General features: G+C 40.1%; 1 protein-coding gene across 7 annotated transcripts in view; it reads right to left on the reverse strand.

The window, feature by feature from the left end:
- Positions 1–25,372, reverse strand: part of LOC106060855 (ras-interacting protein RIP3-like) — a 215,055-nt gene that overhangs the window by 152,816 nt on the left and 36,867 nt on the right. For 6 of the 7 annotated variants that reach the window (XM_056029782.1, XM_056029793.1, XM_056029795.1 and 3 more), the window contains one exon: positions 19,238–19,753. In XM_056029782.1, coding sequence (XP_055885757.1) covers positions 19,238–19,753 — 516 coding nt within the window. Of the gene's footprint in view, positions 1–19,237; positions 19,754–25,372 lie in introns of those variants that run through there. The other variant, XM_056029792.1, reaches the window with a different exon arrangement.

Consider the following 25,372-nt stretch of genomic DNA (forward strand, 5'->3'; position numbering starts at 1 on the left):
CAAAGCACAGACTCTTTAAAACGAAGCAATCTTATAGTAGGCATTGAAAACTGCAAGCCAGTTTAATAAATCTCCAATAAAGCGTGGATGCACTTTAATATTGTGATACAACTTCTGTATAGAAGTATTGAGTAAAGTGCCTACACCTGTATATTAGATTAACACCCACCAAGGTCTCCAGTAATAGAGGAAGGTGATTTAAACATCTTTCTTAGTTGCAGACAAGAGCAACTACTCTTGCTATCTTTAACTTCATCTTTGAGTAGTTTATCTTCCTAACTCCATACATCTCACTATTTTAAAACTATCTATGTACCTTATCTATCTATCTATCTATCTATCTATCTATCTATCTATCTATCTGCCTGTCTGTATATATCTATATATTTGTAATGTTATAAACTACCAATGCATACGGCTCTGAGCCATTGCGACCACCTAGCTTGGGGTATTCCCACAAATTATGTCGGGAATTCCCAGAAGAAGACGATGTAACTTGAGAAGTTTATGTCCACTGAATACCTCAGCAGTTTGTGGAGAGATAAAAGAAGAACCCAGCTAGCAGGGCCTCACTACTGACTTATTTCTTCTCGGCTGCCTGACTCTATCAGATGTAAACACAGTCAATGTTGCCACTCGCCTGGCTTGGTGCACAGGTCTTACCGCGGTCGAGTTACATTTGATGGATTAGTAGATCTAGTAGTATGTGTTCACTAATACAATGGATGTTGCCATGTATCTAATTTTGAAACAAGAGGCGGATGAAATAAGAATGGGGCCCCCGTGGCCCAGGTTGAAACATGTATGAAGTCACATTAAGTCAATGATTGCTACTTGCTGGATGTGTTTGAATTATGCGATGGGTCCCAGAAGTTCTCAACAGTTTAATATACTCCCCATATCTAGTGCATTGTTTCTTAACCAGGGTACCAGTAGACCTGATGGGTTGGTTACATGTACAACAATACATTCCAATGCAGCCACTACGTCTTATAAAAACACGTTTCAATTTATGTATTTCAGTCCCGACGTCTTTCAAGTAATAGTATCCTTACACTTAATGTTAAATGTCTTCTTTATAGTCATGTACTATTTGCATATATCACATGTGGGCCCTTGGGCGCAATAAATCCCTTCATGCCCACCCCACCACTCTCGACAAGTTGTCATAAGTCAGAATAAGGTTATCAAAGAGACGCAACCCACCAATTACCATTGAATTATTGGCAGCAGAGTTATGTTATCTTTATAGATTTTTGGTTACCTTGATTTTTCTAGAATTTTTTTTTTCTTATAAATTTAGAAACCATAAGGTTATAACTAACTCGCTTTACATTCGACTTTTCATTATCTCAAAAGGTAAACATACAAATATAAGACATTCTAGTTATAAATGATTTCCATTCACATCAATGCACTGAGGACAACAACTGAAGACACTGAGTCTATCAACTACAATGGATATGTCTGTGTTTTCTGTTCAACTTGTTTACTAACACATTAACTTACATCTATAATGGAACTCAAGACAGATCAAGTCATCAGTAAACAACAGCAACTCAACACACTCTGATTACATGTCAAATATATGCATAGGGAGATCAACTATTTTTAGAAAAAAGTATCAAAGATTTCATTTGTAATTTTTTTTTTATTGTTTCAGCAGAATAATTTTTTTGTTATATCCAAGACCAATGACCCCAAGCTTGGACAGTTCCTAATACTATGAACATTGCTGTGTTTGGAGGTAGAGGTCAAATAAGGGAGTTCACTTTTGACAAGATTTCTGTTACAATTCTATAATAGAAGAGTTGTCTACCGTAACAAAATTTGTTTACTTTTGCTATCTCCTATAAAAGCGAGTTTCTAAAATCACGTGGTCTATAGTATAACGTCTGCAAAGTTTCCATAGAACAGAATTATTACTCAACTAGTCGAACCACGGCGTAGCATACGCCGTTTCTTTGCAGGGCCAGCCTTAGGTCACTGTAACCTATGCGATAGCAGTGGACCCCGCACTTTCATAGAAACCGCCCTTATTTTAGGTGTAAATTATTAAATTAAACCATTTTATAACTTATAACAGATTTCCCGCAGTCGCCTGATTTACCAGGAGCTCCTGAAAATCTCCTTAAATTGTAAAATATACGAAAAAGTCATGGAAATCTCAGGAAATTATTAAAAATCTTATGAAAACTCATACAAATCTAATGAAATATATAGACAAAAAGTGTCATTTTGGGGTCTCATTTAATATGGAAAACGCCAATCCTAGGCGCGATAAATAAAAACGGCATTGTGGAATCTGGTGAAAGAAGCTTCTCACGCCTCAAACTAATGAAGAATTACTTGGAGGGCAACAATTCTCGTAGATAGATTGAAACATTTGGTAATTCTTGCTATTGAGCGTGATCTATGTAGGAAATAAAAAATGTGTATGCTATACTGTATGACTTCGCTACCCGCAAGGCTGGTACAGTAGTTCTGTACGTAGTAAAGAATGAATAAAATGCAAATACGAACTCTTAAATTTCACTTATTATCTATATCCCTACCCAAACTTGGACCCGCTAAATCCGTTTCGCATAGGGCCTCACAACGGTTAAGTCCGGCCCTGCTATTTAGTGACGGGTGAATATAGATTAGATTACTTGTTCTCCTCCCACCCTCTCTTTTTTTCGCCGCTAAAACTACGTGGGGTAGAAATAGAAAGGAGTGATCTTTTCATGACTTCTTGGTCACAACGGTTAAGTCCGGCCGTGCTATTTTGTGACTGGTGAATACTACTTGTTCTCCCTCCCCCTCTTTTTTTATTGTTAGATAACTCTAGTCCGACATGCAGAAATAAAAGAGTGATCTTTCCTTTACTTCTTGTCCAAACTCTTGAGCCATGAAGAGAATTATATATATGTATATATATAGATGAGAACAACTCTCTATACATATCTTAGCTTACAACGTAGCTTTATCTATAATACAACTGTGTCTTTCCAATTGCAGTCAATTGCAAGAACGTGTCACGTGCTCTAGGAGCCAAGCTTCTAAACGTCAGTTTCTGCACGTACAGAGCGCGTGCACCTGCATCGTTGCTTTATTGACGTACATTGCAAAGCTTGATATATGATTAGTTCAGTTTGTGTTTAGTTCATTGTATATTCAGTTCAGTTTGTGTTTAGTTCATTGTAGATTCAGTTCAGTTTGTGTTTAGTTCATTGTAGATTTCGTTCAGTTTGTGTTTAGTTCATTGTAGATTTCGTTCAGTTTGTGTTTAGTTCATTGTAGATTTCGTTCAGTTTGTGTTTAGTTCATTGTAGATTCAGTTCAGTTTGTGTTTAGTTCATTGTAGATTCAGTTCAGTTTGTGTTTAGTTCATTGTAGATTCAGTTCAGTTTGTGTTTAGTTCATTGTAGATTCAGTTCAGTTTGTGTTTGGTTCATTGTAGATTTCGTTCAGTTTGTGTTTAGTTCATTGTAGATTCAGTTCAGTTTGTGTTTAGTTCATTGTAGATTCAGTTCAGTTTGTGTTTAGTTCATTGTAGATTTCGTTCAGTTTGTGTTTAGTTCATTGTAGATTCAGTTCAGTTTGTGTTTAGTTCATTGTAGATTCAGTTCAGTTTGTGTTTAGTTCATTGTAGATTCAGTTCAGTTTGTGTTTAGTTCATTGTAGATTTCGTTCAGTTTGTGTTTAGTTCATTGTAGATTCAGTTCAGTTTGTGTTTAGTTCATTGTAGATTCAGTTCAGTTTGTGTTTAGTTCATTGTAGATTCAGTTCAGTTTGTGTTTAGTTCATTGTAGATTCAGTTCAGTTTGTGTTTAGTTCATTGTAGATTCAGTTCAGTTTGTGTTTAGTTCATTGTAGATTTCGTTCAGTTTGTGTTTAGTTCATTGTAGATTCAGTTCAGTTTGTGTTTAGTTCATTGTAGATTCAGTTCAGTTTGTGTTTAGTTCATTGTAGATTTCGTTCAGTTTGTGTTTAGTTCATTGTAGATTCAGTTCAGTTTGTGTTTAGTTCATTGTAGATTCAGTTCAGTTTGTGTTTAGTTCATTGTAGATTTCGTTCAGTTTCTTTTAAATTTAATTCATAGTGTCAATTAATAGCATATTTATTCAGAGTCTTCCAACAATTTCTAAAATACATCGCTTAATTTTTATTTTAAAAAATGGCTGAAAATGTCACAACAGTCATTTAAAAAGTTCTCAGGTAACTCTATACACTGAATCATGTTAGCAAGTCACACAATTGTAATACTCATGTAAATAGAATCGTGACGACTGCCATAGTTACAGTGTGTCTGGTTTACTTTCAGTATCGATCTTCATTGTAGTTCACTTGCAATTGTACACAGCACTTTGCTTGGCTAATCTGATTGAGTGTTCGTCGGATATCACCTCAAAAAACTTGGGGGGGGGGGGGTGCAATAAAATTAGCAAAGTGCTAACAGCTTAGTTATGTTTGGATAAATAGATGCATGTCTTCATTTTTTTTTCCACTTCAAAACTACATTGAGATACTAGTGGAGCTACATTGAAAGGAGAGTTGATTAAAGCACGTAATCAGTAATCCTACACTTGTGCGTTCACGGGATTAGTTGATTTATAAGCAATATCATTCTTTAAAAAGATGTTAGACAAAAATTGGCTGGTAAAACAGAGCATGCTCAGAGTGCAATGGTCCAATGTCAGAGGTGGACCTGTAGCATGCTCAGAGTGCAATGGTCCAGTGTCAGATGTGGACCTGTGGGGAGGAGAGTGTCACTGGGAGAAGGTTTTCCGTGCTGCCTTTAGGCGCTCAGTAAACACTGAGTCGGGTGTCGAACCTCGAGCCCCCCTTCATAGGTAGACAATCCAAGTCAAGTTCAAGCGTATTTAGCCTCTCGACCACGCTTCCCTCTAGACCTGAAACTGATGGTTTAAAGAGATGTATGCGGTGTGTCTAATACCGTCAATTGCTTGATTGAAAATGAAAGGTTAGAACAAACAAAAAAAAAGTAAAACTAACGAAAAGGAAGGGAAGAAGATCACCTTGTAATAGTATGAATTGAGAAGCCGAAGAAAAGTAAACAAATGTACGAACTTTTTGTTGGTAGTGAAGGAGGGGGGGGGACGTCTAAGTAAAAGTGATACTAGAATTCACGGGCACAAAATATGAATGCGTGTTTGTGTAGGGGGCGTATTATGGAGCGGGTCTTTCCAAATCTAGTCAAAAAGTCTATGTCGGAGAAATTACGAAGCGCAGGATAAAAGACAAATCAAAATGGGGTTTCAGAGAGAGAAAGAGAGAGAGAGAGAGAGAGGGAGAGCAAAGAGAGAGAGAGAGAGAAGAAAAGTGAGAGCGGGCCGTAAAATTTCATTGTAACAGATACACTATTTCACGGACTAAAGGAGTATGTCAGGTTGAATGTTCATTTCAAATGTCTAATAGCGAACAGTATTAAGCTAACACAAAACAACACTATATATATATATATATATATAAATATTGTGTTAAGGAACCTCCTGTTATTTATAAGATTAAAAAGTATGTTTTGTAAGGCTCCAGTGGTAGTTCAGATTAAAACAAATCATCAAGACTTTTATCAAATTTATTAATGTTAATATCTTATTTTTCGTTGTCAGTTTTTTTTCTACATTCACAATCAATTCAATGAATCCCATTAACAACATTGATTATTACCATTCACAGATAAATAGTGAGTATGCAATTAACCCAAAAAAAAAAAAGAAGTTTGTCTTCTAGAGACATTTCAACTCTTGACATAAAGGAAAGACGGGCAAACCTGATAAGACTCTAATTACCTGTCCAGATCTATTGACCGTAGGTCGACAGCTGGACAAAAAAAGCAGGACAGCGCCGTGTTTGTTAACGGAACTAAATTACTGAGATAGCTGAAAGAGTGGGGCTCCAGTTCGCGCCCTAAATGGCGGAGACGTTTCCCTGGAAACCAGATGTATCCTTGTTTCTTATTACGGGGGTAAGGGCGGACGCGAGGACAACGTGAGACAAGCTGCCAAGAGTTCGATAGTTGAACTGACCGCCTGCTGACAGTGGGGAGTTAATGGATTGATCGAGATGGCTATAGTTGTATACCGGAGAGCGACCTCTTGCGGGAGGTCGTGATTATGACACTAAAATAATGACCAGTGTGAGCCTTTTTAAGCATGGCAGTGGCTCTGAGGTAAATATTTTTTAAAAGTATGAGAATCATTTCCTATAACTGTATAGTTTTGTTTTTAGATTTAAAGACTTTCACTCTTCGTCTTCAGCAATACCATAGTTTGTTGAGCCGTTGGGGCACCACACGTGATCTGTTGGTAATCTTTCTCAACATTAGTTTCCATCGCTTTCTTTATTATATTTTTTCGTGTAACTTTATGATAGGGTTTGCCGAGTTGTTATTTACATCGCATATATTTGCTATTCTTTTAAGACTCCAGACATTTCTTTCAAAATGGTTCCGTACGTTTTAAGTAATTAATTAAGTATTCGTTTTCAAATTGTCATTGACATTCGATATGAAGGTTAGGGGTTAGGCCTGGCATGTATGTGGTGGGGAGGGGGGGGGAAGGAGTTGCTCATTTGAGATTTTTAAAATTTCAACTTGATCCAAGAATGGGAAGTGTGAGATATAACGTGATCCAAATTTGTACCAGACATACAGACGGACAGACAGACATAGTGAGTTGATATAAGATTTGTCAAAAAAAATAACAACTCACACATAACAAAGACCTATCCAAAAGTATATTCTCAATATTTGAATGTCCATTCTGTGTATCGTAATAAGCCGACAGCGTTAATACATTAAATACAGTGACAGATTTTTAATAATACTAAATATTCTTTCGTTTCCGAATGTACTCTCAGTAAACATCCAGATCTACAACTGAAGCATCAACTCTGTTGATACAACGTTTGAAAACAGACCATCTGTTTCTATCAGATCCAATGTTTGGTATTGATTTACTACCCAGGCACAAAGTCTTCACTACGATATGTGTGTGTGTGTGTGTGTGTGCTTGTATGTGGCTAGTGAGGGTATCCATTAAGAAATGACTTGTCTAACTCCATAACATTCAGAGCCTCATACACATACTGTAAACGCTTGTATACAAGCTCTCTCTCTCTCTCTCTCTCTCTCTCTCTCACACACACACACACACACACACGCCCATACAATCTCACAAATAAATTCTGGACTTTATTTCATAGCGACTCAATGTGACGGATCTCTTGGGATAACAGACAGTCGGGTAATAAATAATGACAAGACGCCGGTCATTTTTCCATTCAGAGATGGACTTCCTAAGTGGAGTTCAAGGTCAGGTTAAACGTTTGGTCATGTGACGAGATCCCATTGGAACAAAATTGAAAAGCCAGTGAGTTCACTACACCTTCTGGTACTTTATGGAGTGGCTGCTCAATAAGAGATAGTCTATAGATGAAATGGAAGTTAGATAGGCTATACATCTACAGGACGTTAGATAGGCTATACATCTACAGGACGTTAGATAGGCTATATATCTACAGGACTTTAGATAGGCTATACATCTACAGGACTTTAGATAGGCTATACATCTACAGGACTTTAGATAGGCTATACATCTACAGGACGCTAGATAGGCTATACATCTACAGGACGTTAGATAGGCTAGAGATCTACAGGACGTTAGATAGGCTATACATCTACAAGACGTTAGATAGGCTATACATCTACAGGACGTCAGATAAGCTATACATCTACAGGACGTTAGATAGGCTATACATCTACAGAACGTTAGATAGGCTATACATCTACAGGACGTTAGATAGGCTATACATCTACAGGACGTTAGATAGGCTATACATCTACCGGACGTTAGATAGGCTATACATCTACAGAACGTTAGATAGGCTATACATCTACAGAACGTTAGATAGGCTATACATCTACAGGACTTTAGATAGGCTATACATCTACAGGACGTTAGATAGGCTATACATCTACAGGACGTTAGATAGGCTATACATCTGTGACAAGTCAAAAACTCGCTGTCAGAGTCACTCTAAATTATCACAGCATTAATTATTATTTTTCATTATTTATTTATTTTATTTTAATTATTTCCCCATCCTACCCCTGAATTCTTCACCCGCCACACCTTTTCCTCTCCAGGCTAGACTTAGTTGACCACATTGGAGATAGCTAAGGCGCGTCCTTTCATTTATCTTCCCTTGACCGGGGCAAAGATACACGCAGACTCTTTGATCTTATCCGCGGATGTCCGCCGCGATTGACGCCCCCCCCTTGGGTGGAATGTAGGTCACTCTCCCCCCCCCCCCCACGTCTCTCTTTGATCTAAGAGATTACACGGGTCAACATACCGCGTGATACACCAAGGTGCGTCGCTTGTCGGACTTCACCCACGTGTAAGCTAATTCTTAGCCTAGGACGTTTCCTGTGTCCGCCCACATTTCCCAGGCATATATAAGTAGATTAAATAAAGTCAGACCCTCTCTTTCTCATTCGAGCTGAGCTATCGAGTCTGGACTATATCACTTATTCTTTCTCCTAGAGGAATACCTGGTGGTAAGCCGAACTTAATCACAAGTTCCATCTTAATTACTCTGTGTATTTTTCCATTGGATTTTATCATGTGTATTTTGCTTAGTTCATTTATATTTAATTAGTGCATTGTGTATTTCTCACTGGCGTAAGTAGAAAACATAAACATGTTCTATGTATTTATTTGTATACTGCATTACCCTGTTAATGCTACGTTGCTCAATTGATAGTTGATGCAACCATGTATATATTTGTACATCTTATTTTATTTCCTTTATCTCGGTTGGCCGCCTTGATAATCTTACTAGCGCACTGATACTGCGTCTAGAAGAGAGATACGAGTTATCTCCCCTGTAACGAATTATCTCCCCTTTACTCATTTTACTCTAATGAGAGTTGCGACGCTTGAAGGGACATTCAAGCACGCTCCATTGTTCTCGACCCACGGTCATATGTAAACAAACCATCTGGATCGCTGACCACCGCCCAACTCACCCCCCCCCTTTTCTTTCTCTATCCACCTGTGTTGTTTATTTGAGATTATTATTTCCCCTTCTATGTACATTTTTATATTATTACGTTCCCTTTCATGTACATTTTTATATTGCTACTATCTGCCATCTATTTTCCAAATCCCATTTGTCATCATCTCCCCTTTATGCTCTAAAGCAATTTTACCAATCTGACGAATGCACCTCAGACGAGGGCATCGATAAGATGTTTGAGAGACAGTCCTAACTTGTCTTTATTTATCCGCAGCCTCCCTCAGGTGTCTGCCTATTTGTTCGATATCAAGAATCACCTACTATTTATGTGCTCAGTGCTATTCAGCACTGCACTAGCTCACTGACCTGCCCATTTGTTTGTGCTTAGTGCTATCCAGCACTGCACTTTCCTATTGAGTATCATCTACCGCCTGCGGAGATCTACTCAACTCTACCACTTGGCGCTATCGGCATTGCCCGCCTATTCGACGGCCCACCTGCCAAGCTATTAAGGCGACGTCCCTATAGACCAGATCTGTGTGAGACGTCATAGCTACGCCAACCCTCTGCAACTCACTGGACATATCCTGTCAACTACGCTGCCCACGGCAGATCAGCTCTGCCCGCAGTAACCTTGTGCCCACGGTATCCGGCCACCCGCCATACTGTGCCCACTACAGATACTAGAACTTGGGACTGAGACTCCACAAGAACTATATCGCCGGCGTCCCTCTATCCGCTAGAGCGCCATCTCCAGCTGCAGAACCTCAAGCCAGGACACAGCCAGCTGCGACATCAACAGGACAACCAGCTAAGTCAGAGGACAAAGTGACATACTCTTATTAGGTGCAAGAGTGATGATTAAATCTAGTAATACTTAGAGATAGATGCAAACCCTCCCCCTTTTTATTCTTATATGTATATTTACGTAAATAAATATTCTTTATTTGTAACTTTTGTATCTATCTTTCATTGCTTTGTCTAGTTGCGTGTCTGCTCCCGATTCATATGCTGATAAGTGGGGGTGTGATAGCATTAAAAATAATCATCCCCTAGACATAAAACGTGCCAACACACGTCACATTTCCCCACCTGTCACATTTTGGCGAGCTCGTCCGGGATTTAACCCATTAGCACAGCAGGCACGAACAGGCAGCAATAACTAAATTTCCTATCAATATTTTTTCTAAAAATATTTATAAGTATCATCACTTCGCATTATCGAGAGTGTCACTTCTGTCATATTTTATTTATTACTATTGTTGCATTTCATGTGTAATATTTCATTGCAGGAATTTGTGATTAACGTAGGCAGACACCACATTCCCTTCTTACAATCAGCGACTTACTTTCACTTACCCACTTTCTTCAATCTTATCATCCATTCTATCTGCCCCTCTACCATCCTAGTACCCCTCATTACCCACCCCTCATACTTATGGCCAGCGGCACACGCTCGAAAGCGGACTCTGACAGGGATCAGAAGATAGATGAATTTGAATACATCGCGGCCCTCCTATATGATGATGATGCAGAGCGGAGAGAATATGTGAGGAAACGGCTTGAGGCCTTTGATAGAAACGAAAAGGAAGACAAGAGAAAGGAAGCCGAAAGGGAAGAAAAAAGAAAGGAAGACGAAAAGGAAGAAAGAAGATTAGCCAGGGAGCATGAACTAGCAATGAAGGCGCTTGACCAGAAAATACGAGAGATAAGTGAGCGCTATAGTCCGAAGAGTTTGGAGCTGAACATCCCACCGGCAAGACAAGACCAGGAAACAGAGGAGAGCGAAACCACAACTCATGTCCAAATTGAGTACACTGCCCAAACGGACTCAGAAGTTGCTGCTAAGGATGAAACTTTCATACCTGATATCCCTCCTCTCGACGATTCCACATTGTCTACCCAGCCAAACCCTCCTGCTCAGTCCAATAGTCCTGCAAACTGCGATGCCCCAATCCAGCCCATGCCCTCAAGCAAACCCCAACCTAGAAAGGCACCAATCGAACAACCAGCCTTGCACAAAAACTGCAACTACCCAGCACGTAAGCCTCGTCATAACCAGAACAACCAAGCCCACCGTGACTGTAACAACAGCACGCGTGGCAACAAACTTAACCGTGCCTACCGTGACTGCAACAACAGCATGCGTAGCCACAAACCCAACCGCCATAAGCAGCAGGCCTCACAGACCATTTCAGTAATGACCGCGGTCCCCAAACCCTCTGAGTCTAATCAGCAAACACGGACTGATAGAACAGCGGGCAACCCATACGTCATATCAACACTGACTGTGGCCCCTGAACACACTGCTCTTGGTCCAACGAAAACGGAAGTCCTACCGACACTTCCTCACCCTGTCTCATCTTCCCCCGGGATAGAGACCATTCTGGTTAATGGGCGGTACATCCGGTCCCTATTTGACACAGGCTGTGCGGTAAGCTCAGTTATCTGCAAAGCACTGGTCGACCCGGCTGATCTCACAGATAGAACTGTGACGATTCAGTCCCTTGACCGTGAGATCCCTCCAAAGGTTCTTCCTATTGCTAGGGTCCACGTAGAATGCAAGTACGTACATGGCACCATTGACGCAGCCGTCATGGACACGCCAGTGTATGATTTCATTCTAGGCTCAAAATATGTCCCTCTTGGAGAAGTCAACAAGCCATACTTTTCTCTGCCCGTCGGTAGATCGACGAAGCAGAAACTTGGCAGCAACCAGCCGGTTGGAAGCCCTGGTCGCCACACTAATACGCCCGGTCCCGACTCATCAGCGAAGCTCAAACCACACTGCCCTGGCATTGACACTGCTAGGAAGTCACGAGTCAAGTCGTATACCCGCGCTTGTGAAGTTCTACTTGACCCAGGCTACTCAGCCAAAATTAAGCAACATTCCTCTGACATTGACAGTGTCAGAATGCCCCGAGGTAAGATTAACCCTTGCTCTCGTGGACTCACTCCTCTCCATGGCTCATCAGCCACTACTCCGAATCAACCTCTCCCTGGCATTGATAGTGTCAGGAAGTCACGAGGTAAGCCGAACCCTCGCGCCCGTGAAAACACTTCTCCCTATGGCTCCTCAGCCACCATTCCAAATCAACCTCCCCCTTGCATTGATAGTGTCAGGAAGTCACGAGATAAGCCGAACCCTCGCGCTCGTGAAAACGCTTCTCACCATGGCTCCTCAGCCACCGTTCAATATCAACCTTCCCCTGGCATTAACCGTGTCAGGAAGCCACGATGTAAGCCAGATCGTCGCACTCGTGGGGACGTTCTCAGGCAGAACTCCACATTCTTTATCAGGCCACTCTTCCCTGGCATCGATCGTGTCAGACGATACCGAGGTAAGCTGACTACTTACTCTCGTGAAGAAGCGCCTCACAGCGGCTTCGGAGGTAAGCCCCAACGGGCACACGTGCCTTGGGCACCCCGCCTAAGCCCCACTCACCCTCCCCAATCCGCCCCAGGAAGAAAATATAACTCATCCAATCGCCCAATCTACTCTCCCGAGCAGCCCCACATGTTTCACCCAGGTGACTACATAATCAGGGACGGAAAGTAGACCACGGACAGACTTGGACAGACTCTCCTCCTGGCATGGCTATCCCTTTATTTTTCCAGATTTTTTTTTTCTAATGCTGTGATAACAACTGATCTTAAAGTTAGAGTGACATCAGTCTGCTCGCACTTTATGGATCTTTCTGCGATAGATCCATCTTGGCGGCGGCGTATGTGACAAGTCAAAAACTCGCTGTCAGAGTCACTCTAAATTATCACAGCATTAATTATTATTTTTCATTATTTATTTATTTTATTTTAATTATTTCCCCATCCTACCCCTGAATTCTTCACCCGCCACACCTTTTCCTCTCCAGGCTAGACTTAGTTGACCACATTGGAGATAGCTAAGGCGCGTCCTTTCATTTATCTTCCCTTGACCGGGGCAAAGATACACGCAGACTCTTTGATCTTATCCGCGGATGTCCGCCGCGATTGACGCCCCCCCCTTGGGTGGAATGTAGGTCACTCTCCCCCCCCCCCCCCACGTCTCTCTTTGATCTAAGAGATTACACGGGTCAACATACCGCGTGATACACCAAGGTGCGTCGCTTGTCGGACTTCACCCACGTGTAAGCTAATTCTTAGCCTAGGACGTTTCCTGTGTCCGCCCACATTTCCCAGGCATATATAAGTAGATTAAATAAAGTCAGACCCTCTCTTTCTCATTCGAGCTGAGCTATCGAGTCTGGACTATATCACTTATTCTTTCTCCTAGAGGAATACCTGGTGGTAAGCCGAACTTAATCACAAGTTCCATCTTAATTACTCTGTGTATTTTTCCATTGGATTTTATCATGTGTATTTTGCTTAGTTCATTTATATTTAATTAGTGCATTGTGTATTTCTCACTGGCGTAAGTAGAAAACATAAACATGTTCTATGTATTTATTTGTATACTGCATTACCCTGTTAATGCTACGTTGCTCAATTGATAGTTGATGCAACCATGTATATATTTGTACATCTTATTTTATTTCCTTTATCTCGGTTGGCCGCCTTGATAATCTTACTAGCGCACTGATACTGCGTCTAGAAGAGAGATACGAGTTATCTCCCCTGTAACGAATTATCTCCCCTTTACTCATTTTACTCTAATGAGAGTTGCGACGCTTGAAGGGACATTCAAGCACGCTCCATTGTTCTCGACCCACGGTCATATGTAAACAAACCATCTGGATCGCTGACCACCGCCCAACTCACCCCCCCCCTTTTCTTTCTCTATCCACCTGTGTTGTTTATTTGAGATTATTATTTCCCCTTCTATGTACATTTTTATATTATTACGTTCCCTTTCATGTACATTTTTATATTGCTACTATCTGCCATCTATTTTCCAAATCCCATTTGTCATCATCTCCCCTTTATGCTCTAAAGCAATTTTACCAATCTGACGAATGCACCTCAGACGAGGGCATCGATAAGATGTTTGAGAGACAGTCCTAACTTGTCTTTATTTATCCGCAGCCTCCCTCAGGTGTCTGCCTATTTGTTCGATATCAAGAATCACCTACTATTTATGTGCTCAGTGCTATTCAGCACTGCACTAGCTCACTGACCTGCCCATTTGTTTGTGCTTAGTGCTATCCAGCACTGCACTTTCCTATTGAGTATCATCTACCGCCTGCGGAGATCTACTCAACTCTACCACTTGGCGCTATCGGCATTGCCCGCCTATTCGACGGCCCACCTGCCAAGCTATTAAGGCGACGTCCCTATAGACCAGATCTGTGTGAGACGTCATAGCTACGCCAACCCTCTGCAACTCACTGGACATATCCTGTCAACTACGCTGCCCACGGCAGATCAGCTCTGCCCGCAGTAACCTTGTGCCCACGGTATCCGGCCACCCGCCATACTGTGCCCACTACAGATACTAGAACTTGGGACTGAGACTCCACAAGAACTATATCGCCGGCGTCCCTCTATCCGCTAGAGCGCCATCTCCAGCTGCAGAACCTCAAGCCAGGACACAGCCAGCTGCGACATCAACAGGACAACCAGCTAAGTCAGAGGACAAAGTGACATACTCTTATTAGGTGCAAGAGTGATGATTAAATCTAGTAATACTTAGAGATAGATGCAAACCCTCCCCCTTTTTATTCTTATATGTATATTTACGTAAATAAATATTCTTTATTTGTAACTTTTGTATCTATCTTTCATTGCTTTGTCTAGTTGCGTGTCTGCTCCCGATTCATATGCTGATAAGTGGGGGTGTGATAGCATTAAAAATAATCATCCCCTAGACATAAAACGTGCCAACACACGTCACATTTCCCCACCTGTCACAACATCTACAGAACGTTAGATAGGCTATACATCTACAGGACGTTAGATAGGCTATACATCTACAGGTCTTTAGATAGGCTATACATCTACAGGACGTTAGATAGGCTAGAGATCTACAGGACGTTAGATAGGCTATACATCTATAGGACTTTAGATAGGCTATACATCTACAGGACGTCAGATAGGCTATACATCTACAGGACGTTAGACAGACTAGAGATCTACAGGACGTTAGATAGACTAGAGGTTTACAGGACGTTAGATAGACTAGAGATTTACAGGACGTTAGATAGACTAGAGATTTACAGGACGTTAGACAGACTAGAGATCTACATGACGTTAGATAGACTAGAGGTTTACAGGACGTTAGATAGACTAGAGATTTACAGGACGTTAGATAGACTAGAAATTTACAGGACGTTAGATAGACTAGAGATTTACAGGACGTTAGATAGACTAGAGATTTACAGGACGTTAGATAGACTAGAGATTTACAGGACGTTAGATAGACTAGAGATTTACAGGACTTTAGATAGACTAGAGATCTACAGGACGTTACAAGGCTAGAGATCTACAGGACGTTAGATAGGCTAGAGATTTACATGGGGCGACCGTATTCATATTTATTAGATTTGGCATCCGAAAACTAACGGACGGAACAGAAATCAGTTTGTCTTGAGTAGGTGGGACTGTTTTAATGCCCTTCAATCTGACTTTTCGATGCGGACTCCTTTGACTTTTTGTACAATTTTAGACTTAGACTAAAACAGAATGATAGAACTTAACGTTACCTTCCCCCCCCCCTTCCATTAAAATGAGCTTTGTCTTTCCAGGAGCTGACGAGGTACAAACCTAATACTGTTTAATATTGTATTTCAAACTCGTTATTCATATTAGTAACATAAATGGCGCGCACAGGGAAAAAAGAGTTATCGATCCCACTATAATGAATATACAGCACAGACCTATGTAATATAAAGTTACTTTTAAAACAATGTTTTTCAAAGGGCGACAACCAGGAAGTAGTAGTAAACGATGGCCAACTTTCAGACAACTCTACTCGGATACTTTTGAGGCATCGGTTCTCAGCTTATGGAAACCAAACAGCCCCTTCTTCTTTCTTTCTTTCTTTCTTTCTGTAACCAGCTAAGAAAAATGGATGAGACCAAGTTACCCAGTAGATCACCTACTTCAGATGAATGAAGTCAATATAAGTTGAGAATCCCTGACCTAAAATAAGTTAATGCACACTCCCACCCTCCTCCTTACAAAATTGCCTCCTCAGATTTGAGAAGAAGTAATCCACCTTTGTATCTAGAACTTTCTAGCCAGTCATTTCTGATACATTTAATTCTCTGATTAGACAACAGATTGATATTTCCTGACAATTTTTTCTGAATTGTGCTAGAAATAAAATAAACTAAAAATTGTAACTACAAAAAGTGTACAATGCATTTTAAAAGTAGCTAAACAGCATCAAATCAAAAAGAAATAAATATGTCTGGAAAAATATTTGTTTTTCTATATAGTAAATTGTAGGCCTACATTCGTAAAATTATGTTCAGGAAAACTATGTGAACTAGAGGTTGATTGTGAAAGAACTCAAAGAAATGAAACTATGGAACAATACAAATGAAATAAAAAAACAAACAAATTATTTTTAACCCAATATAAAGATAACTGTACAAATTACAGTGACTAGATTTACATATCTCGGCAGTTGGCCTACACTTTCCCGAAAAGGAAACAGATAATGAAATTGACTTGCGAATTGCCAAGGCCAGTGCAACCTATGTCAGACTTACTAAAAATGTGTGGAATAACAGAGGCATCCACACATGTAGAAAACTTGGGTTCCTTCCATACGCCTTTGAAATGTGTCAGCTGAGCCACTTCGAAATAATCTGCCTCACATCAATTCTGATCGTAAAATGGCAAGACAAAGCCATGGACACAAAGGCTAACATAGAGAGGCCTGCATAGCACCTACAGAGCCCTGATGAAGTCTCAATTGCGATGGGCAGGCTAGTGGTTGGTAAGCGAGCTTAAAATGGTCAAAGCGACACCCTAACATGGACCCCCGCCACCTGTGAGATCAATGGAAATGATAGAGCACCATAGCACCGCCATGAGAAAACAGGCACTCAAACAGGCACTAAAACAGGCACTAAAACAGGCACTCAAACAGGCACTAAAACAGGCACTAAAACAGGCACTAAAACAGGCACTCAAACAGGCACTAAAACAGGCACTCAAACAGGCACTAAAACAGGCACTAAAACAGACACTCAAACAGGCACTAAAACAGGCACTAAAACAGGCACTAAAACAGGCACTAAAACAGGCACTAAAACAGGCACTCAAACAGGCACTAAAACAGGCACTCAAACAGGCACTAAAACAGGCACTCAAACAGGCACTAAAACAGGCACTCAAACAGGCACTAAAACAGGCACTCAAACAGGCACTAAAACAGGCACTCAAACAGGCACTAAAATCGCAGAAAACAAGAAAACAGCCTGGCTGAAAAACCAAAGCGCCAGAGAAGGGAGGTAATCCAAAGAAGATCCAGCTGGACTAGTTGACTACGTTGATCAGCGGTTCTCAACCTTTTATGCTCTACGACCCCTTGTTACAATCCCCCACTCTTCAACGACCCCAAACACAAAAACACACACAGCAATAGAAGAATAGACAATAACAATTTTTAACAGTTAATAGTCTTAGGCGACCCCTGGCAAATCGTCAATCGACCCCCATGGGGGTCGCGACCCACCGGTTGAGAACCCCTGGTTTAGCCGAACATTTCGCACCAATATAGATCTCACGCGCCGTATGAGAACAAAGAGCAGAGTCTTTAGTCTTTAGTCTTTCAGCAGACGGATATTGGTAGATAGTTTTAAAGTTCTTTTATAAAAAGGTGCATTAGAATTTACCCCCCACCTCCCACACACACAGACACACGCATGCTCCCATAAGACCTCTGGACAGTACTCCGTCTAGTATTATTGTTTTGTAAGTTATCAAGTGGAAGTGATCTTGAACTATTTAGACTTAATGAAATACCGCTGATACCAAGTGAACATAGAAGATACGGTGTTAGTCATTCCAGCAGTAACAGAACTTGTTTTTTCTTTAAATGGCATTCCTTCTAGTCTATGTACATATAGATCTTTCTGATTGTATTGTCATTTTGACACATGTATGTGTGTTTGTGTGAGTGTCTGTATGTCTGTATGTCCGTGCATCTTATGACATGCTCATCTCATTTTCTTTCTTTCATTCATATCAATTTTAATGACTGTCTGTATGACACAATATTATGACTCTCTATTATGATATCTTTTTCGACATTCTATTATGCATCTCTAAAATGACTCTCTATTGTGACCCTATTGAGACGCTTTGTAATGACTCTCTACTATAACTGCCTATCATGACACTTTATTATGACTCTATCATTACTCTGTCTATGACTCTCAGAGCCTTGGTAAAAATGAAATATTTATTAGTTTTCCAACAATCTCACTGAGAGACAACTATCTGTTCTCCTGATATCAGAGAGAGCTTAGTCACGTGATGTTTCAAAAGTACAAGATTAAAACAAGCATCCGTCAGGTTTTATTTCTTTTTTGCACTCTACAATTGTCCTATTGATCTAGTGTTCCAAAAGTATGAGAGATCCTGGTCTTGTGGACAAAGAAGGATGTCCTTTGGGTAGACACACACATAAAATCTGGGAACTGGATATAGGGGCAGAACATCAGGCATTCTGCATTTTTTTTTCTATTGTCTTCGTAATAGAAAATTCTTTATTGTAACACAATGCTAGCATGCTTATTGTCAGTGTAAAGTAAGAGTTAGTTATAGTGAAACCATACAGGACATATCTAACATGGTAGTAATGCTGCCAGGTGTCACCCCATGCTATTAAAAGCCTTTGTTTTTACTCTTTTGTTTTAGGTGCAGGGGGGATTAAGTGTATTCAATTCTTCATACTGAGTCAAAAAAATGAACAGCAAAGATACAGTGGATCCCGTTTAATTGCAAACCACCTTAAATGCATGGCTTTTAATGTCTTAAAAGAATAAAACCCAGAGTATTCTGTTCAAACAATAGTTCCGCTTATACGCAATACTCGGATCATAGTTGAAGAAAAGCTTTTAAAATAGTTTGTAAAATTACTTTTGAAAATTACTTTTGAATAGCGCATCTCTTATGTTATAGCATGAACCAATTGATCTGCTCCAGTCTCTTTTATAAGCCTGTTCGGGGCCAGGATGGATTATCTGTGCTACCATACAATGGCGACTCATTTAAGCGGGTTCCAGAGTACCATAAGAAAGACAAAATGTCGACTTACGTTTGATCCTTAGGTTCCGGGTGTATGACGTCATAGTACTCCTCTTTCTTGGGACGTATTTGGTGGACCCTTGGACTCAGCTGTCGTGGGTTGGGCCGAGATGCTGCCGATACCTTGGTAATCCTTAAAGGCGTGTACACGGCGCTGTGGGCGCAATGCTGGTGGTAGCTGCTCCCACCAGCGGCGCCGACGCTGCTACCTCCAAGGTGGGCGCCCGGTGGAGCGCTTACAGCGGTGTGTCCGAGCGAGTGCCTGCCGCCCTCGCTGTCAGGGGTGTCAGGGGTCTGTCTTGGGGTCACGATGACCACCGTGGAGTCGCCAATCGTCACGTGGCGGGTGGGAGGCTTGTGATTGGGGGTTTTGTTGCTGGCGACCATGACGTCGGTGGATGACGTCATAGTGTCGTCATAGAAGTCGTAACCGATTTCCCTGACGTCACCGCGTCTTTGGTGGGTCAGTGCAGAGTCCTCAATAATCCATGTTTCAACCAGAGAATTTTTACTTCCAAAAGAGACCCTGATGAAGAAACAAAATACAATACAATGTGGACTCACCGAATTCGGCAAATAATTATTTTAATCCAAAAAAAATAAAATAAATACATTAACAGGCAGAAACGTGACTCTAATATTTATTCTTATTAATTGATAATTGACACGATAAACTAAACAATGTCAAGGACACTCAATGAAACATCCATGTGGCCAACTAGATAGAGAACATATTGAGCTAAGAAACAGAAGAACTTCATACGTTGAATTCAGCAGAGCTAAGAAACAGAAGAATTTCATACGTTGAATTCAGCAGAGCTAAGAAACAGAAGAACTTCAGCAGTGCTACAAGGCACAAAACCAACTGATCATGTATGCCTTTAAACAAAATACAGCTTATCAATCCTTCCTTCCTTCTGTCTACATGAATGGCAAGCTATTTAGGCCGATTAGGGTTTGTTGGAGGGTGAGGGGGCTGTAGATGGAACATTTCTCATATATTTATTAGCGTAAGTGCTCGGCTTTGCCGCTAAACTGTTGCAGATTTTCAGCCTATAAATCTAAAGAAAATAAATAGGTCTACATTAAATGTAATGTAGGAACACAATTTCCGAGAAGTCAACATTGTTTTTCTTGTACTAAACATTCTATTGGCCTTCAGGCTTCACTTCCTGTACAGTCACTTCATTGAAGTGTATAATAGGAATAAATAAATTAACAAGATAAACAAAAGTAGAAAAAACAACACAAAAACAAAAACAAACAAACTAAACAAATCACTAAATCAACCAACAAACAAACAAACTAAACAAATCACTAAATCAACCAACAAACAAACAAACTAAACAAATCACTAAATCAACCAACAAACAAACAAACTAAACAAATCACTAAATCAACCAACAAACAAACAAACTAAACAAATCACTAAATCAACCAACAAACAAACAAACTAAACAAATCACTAAATCAACCAACAAACAAACAAACTAAACAAATCACTAAATCAACCAACAAACAAACAAAATAAACAAATCACTAAATCAACCAACAAACAAACAAAATAAACAAATCACTAAATCAACCAACAAACAAACAAAATAAACAAATCACTAAATCAACCAACAAACAAACAAAATAAACAAATCACTAAATCAACCAACAAACAAACAAAATAAACAAATCACTAAATCAACCAACAAACAAACAAAATAAACAAATCACTAAATCAACCAACAAACAAACAAAATAAACAAATCACTAAATCAACCAACAAACAAACCAAGGAGCTAGAAAGAAATAACTTAAAATAAACAAAACAGACACAAATGGACAAACAAACAAGGAGATCAATAATGGAACCCCTTTCAAATCTAATTTCCATGAAACAGCAAAAGTTAAAACATAGCAACATCAGCATATTAAAAAAAAAAGTTCTCAGAACAGTTTTTAAAAACAAAGATAATCGATGCTGTTTTCGGTTTATTTTCAAGTCATGGTTGTCGAGAATCGATACCTCCCACAAATCTCATGAGGCGAGTTGTATGGATGATAAATTCCTGAGTATCGTCCCCACCCACAGACTATAGAACTTTAATCGGATTCAAAAAAAAAAAAAATGTCAATATTCAGATTTGTGGTCAAATTCTGACGAGAGCTGGACTCTTCAGAGGCTGGTCAAGAGTCTGGATTATTAGGGCCATTGATAAGAGAGGTTCCATTTTCTTTTTCAGGACTTCGTTGAGTGCTTGGATCCTTGCGGTCGATACCCTGGGTCAAGTACAAGGACGACTCATTTGATTCACTCACTCAAATGCAACTCCTAATGTCAACATCAGTCAATTTTATATCGTGCTGGACAATCTGTATGTCCTATAGGACTAACAAACCTTCAGCCTGTTGAACTGAACGTCCAGAGTTCGAATTCTCTATTAGCATATTTAAAGCTTCCCAAGATGTATTGCTTTCTAATTCAGTGATGCCCAAGCTTCGACCTGCGGGCCACTACGCGTCAGCCCCAGTTCCATTTTCGAATATTTTTATCAGAGCTGCGGCTCGTGGCTGATGTTTTTTAACCCGACCCTCACCAGAAAAAGATACCACAGTTTTATATTTATTTTGAGTGTATCATTTATGGGATAAATAGATATAAATCGAATATTTATACACAGCTCATAAACATTATAACTATTGTTAGAAAAATTTGCAAGCCCTAAACCTACGCATCAATTCATTTTTTTTAAATTCCAGAACGATGGCTTCTATTCAGAGGCGTAAAGAGTAAAAACGTGAGCCCTTGGCTAGGTATTTTATTGGCACACCCCATTTTTCATAAACATCACATAGAAATAATGGCTTATAAATAAAATGTATTTAATAATAATATAGTACAATTAACCTTTCTTTGTACACGTTTGAGAACCTTGTCAATGAGGCTTTCATTAGAAACATATTTTAAATCCCCAGACAGCAAGAAAGAGGTACACTAAACCAAATGCATTAATGTTTCTTTTAAAGACATTCAATATTCATGTTAATGATGGCACATGTGTATTTATTTCATTAGTAGATATTTTAAAAAGAGGCTAGTCCCTTTGATGTGCAGTTTAAATTGAGTAAACATAAAATGAGCTGAAATCAATCCCAGAAGAATTTTTAAGAGCTAGTTATAATCTTTAGCCCAGCAGTCTTCTACTGTGAACAGAACAGAACTGCAATTAAACATCCATTTTTCTCTTCTCCAGTATCTTTTGTAAGTTAAACTGAATGCAAATAAAAATAAGGTATGTCAGGATTCAAGCAACAAACAAATTAATTGCAGTGATACATCCATCAGATTGAAATGTGAGATGTTTTAAACGTGACGGTCCCCATCTAATGACTGGCCTGATGACAACTGTATAAGTTAAATATAGAACCATTCATCCCCCTATACTATCACACTAATGGCAATGACTTTCAAGTCCAAACCTAAAGATGCGTGCAGTGTTTCACGTGACTAGGCAAACCCAGTTGCGACCTGAATATTTTTCCACAGTTAATGCACACAAAGCCGTTGTTTGTCCACTAGGGGTCTGCACCTGTCTTCTACAAGGGCTTTTCTTTGGACATCAAATGTGTGTCCCGAGGCCTTCTTGAAAGCTCTTCAACTGTCTATTTGAGGGGGGGCCAACTGCTGCCAGCTACTTTCAGCCAGTGAAGGGCGCGTTTAGAAGAGACAACTCCGTTTCGCCGTCCTCCTTTAATCTAATTCTTATGAATGTATTATACTACACAGACAACAACACATGATGCCATCCACATTTTCACCACATCTAGTGCGTACTGTTAAGCATTGAAGCTCCGAATATGTTTTGCCTAGTATTAAATATTTAGACCATGGGATTACGTATTAAAAGACGGTAAATTTTTGAAACTTTTAAAAACAGCGCAACTAATATTCATTATCACCATTCCTTTATTCAACGATGTGCCTGTTGAGACTGGGTCGCTGGTCTTTAGCTCCAAACAACGAGTTAAACTAAACCGATGTAGGCGTGTTCAAAGTCTTGACAAGATCTGACTCACTCAAAATACATGTCCTGCTGTCTCCCGCTTGATCTCCTCTCTTAAACTTCTTACGACAGACCTACTCGTCATTTCATCAGAATTTATTCAGCCTACACAACCAAAACAACCGCCCACATTTACTCATGATTACATCAGAAACTCTCTCTCTCTCTCTCTCTCTCTCTCACACACACACACACACACAAACAAACACACACACTGCAATAATAGTGCCAAATTATTTTTGTTTTTGGGGGGAGGAGATTATAAACTCTGAACACGCGATTAAGGGCCGACCTTAGCCATAGACAAACTAGGCAGCTCCCCAATGGCCTTCAATTGGTGTGTGTGTGGGGGGGGGGCCTCGCACAGGGCTAAAAAAAAATAGAGAAAAAATGCGAAACTTGGTTCATATCTCAAACATATAGAGCAATGTGACTTTATGATTACCAGTGTAACTCTGGCGGGAATTGCGCTATATGAATTTCAGTTACTTGTCGATTTAGATATAGACACGATCAAGGTTTTAATGTATAGTGTCATTTTATTTATTTCGCTGTTTCTTTTTCATTTTTTTTATTTCATTTAGGGCCTCCAAAATTCACTTCACCCAGTGCCTCCAATTATGTGAGGTCGGTCCTGCTCAAGTCACGGACAACAGATTCGTCGAATCCAATGGAAACTTAGCTCTAGTTTCGAGTGTACGGACAACACTAGGTCACGGCGCGACGGATGTGGCCCGCTAGTCCTAGTTTGGTTATCACTGTTCTAATGGAACAAAGTTATCAATAAAGTAACGCTGAAACGTGCAAAGCCGCACAATCTACTGTCCAGTAGCAGACGATCGTACTTGGCTCGCACCTGATGTACATGAAACCGACAGCCATCAAATGCAGCATTGTCTCTAGAATCAACGTTTAACAGTTCTAGCTTCCGAAACACACACACACACGAACGAAAATACACACACGTACACACACACACTCGCATACACACACACACTTGATGTCAGCAAGTCCACGAGTCCAACAGGACGACATCAAACTTCGCGCCAGATTTCCGACACGCTATCAATGAATATAAGCTCTTTCTCCCAACTCTTGACAGCCAATCTGTCATGTCTATCGTGAGCTCGACATTCTAGCTAAAGCTGGCCAACAATCAATATCCATATCAACGTCGTAAGGCTGCTTAATGTACTGCTAATTAATAAGAACCGTTAAAACTCAATTTATATCCCAAGGCCTGGGTTACCAGACATCTGTAGGCCCACAGGAGGACAGAATAGAGGACAAGGCCTTACAAAGGAGGATGGAAAGGAGGACAAAACATTACAAGAAAGGAGGACATAGCCTTACTCAGGCCAATAAGTCAGTTTAAAACAAAAATATATCAAAGATTGACTTCAGGTCATTGCAGTCAACTATAAAGTGAAAGTAGGACGTTTTGACACTTGAGGTCCTTGTTTGTCGAACGGTGGATGCGACATCAAAAAGGAGGACCCACGTCTTGACCTGATAGATATTGGATAGGTATTTAATAATCAAAATCCAAAAGGGGGCAAAATATGACTATATCATATATAACCGACCGCTACCTATTGTGTAATGCAGGGCTGGATTTCAGGAAGAATAGGCGGGGGTACTGGCCCCTGGGGATTTCACCAGAAAGGAACCTCCATGAAAGATATAAAAATACATCCGAATTTCGACGGGTCAGAAAACTTTACGTTTTTTACATAGTGTATCCCTTTTGCATTTTGTTACCGCTAACACTTTAAATGTTACATCGGCTGATAACACAGTTACGGTAAAGAAGTGTCTGCTTGTAGTCTGCTAGGAACCAGAAATATGTCAAAGCAGTTCCGGAGTTACGGCAGTGCGTCTACCAAGAGCCTTACCCTCCACAAACGCTAATATATATATATATATATATAAATATGTATATTACATTTTTTTAACAAAAGGACAATGGGATTAACTTGACAACTATTCTATTTTTTTTCTTCTAAAATATAGCATAGTTTGATATGAATATTATTATTCATAAGTAGATCTTTATTAAAGCTTTTGAAAAAAAGTGTATCGGGCTCTAC

This window comes from Biomphalaria glabrata, chromosome 5 (genome assembly GCF_947242115.1).
Source record: "Biomphalaria glabrata chromosome 5, xgBioGlab47.1, whole genome shotgun sequence".
In the NCBI taxonomy this organism is placed as follows: domain Eukaryota; kingdom Metazoa; phylum Mollusca; class Gastropoda; family Planorbidae; genus Biomphalaria; species Biomphalaria glabrata.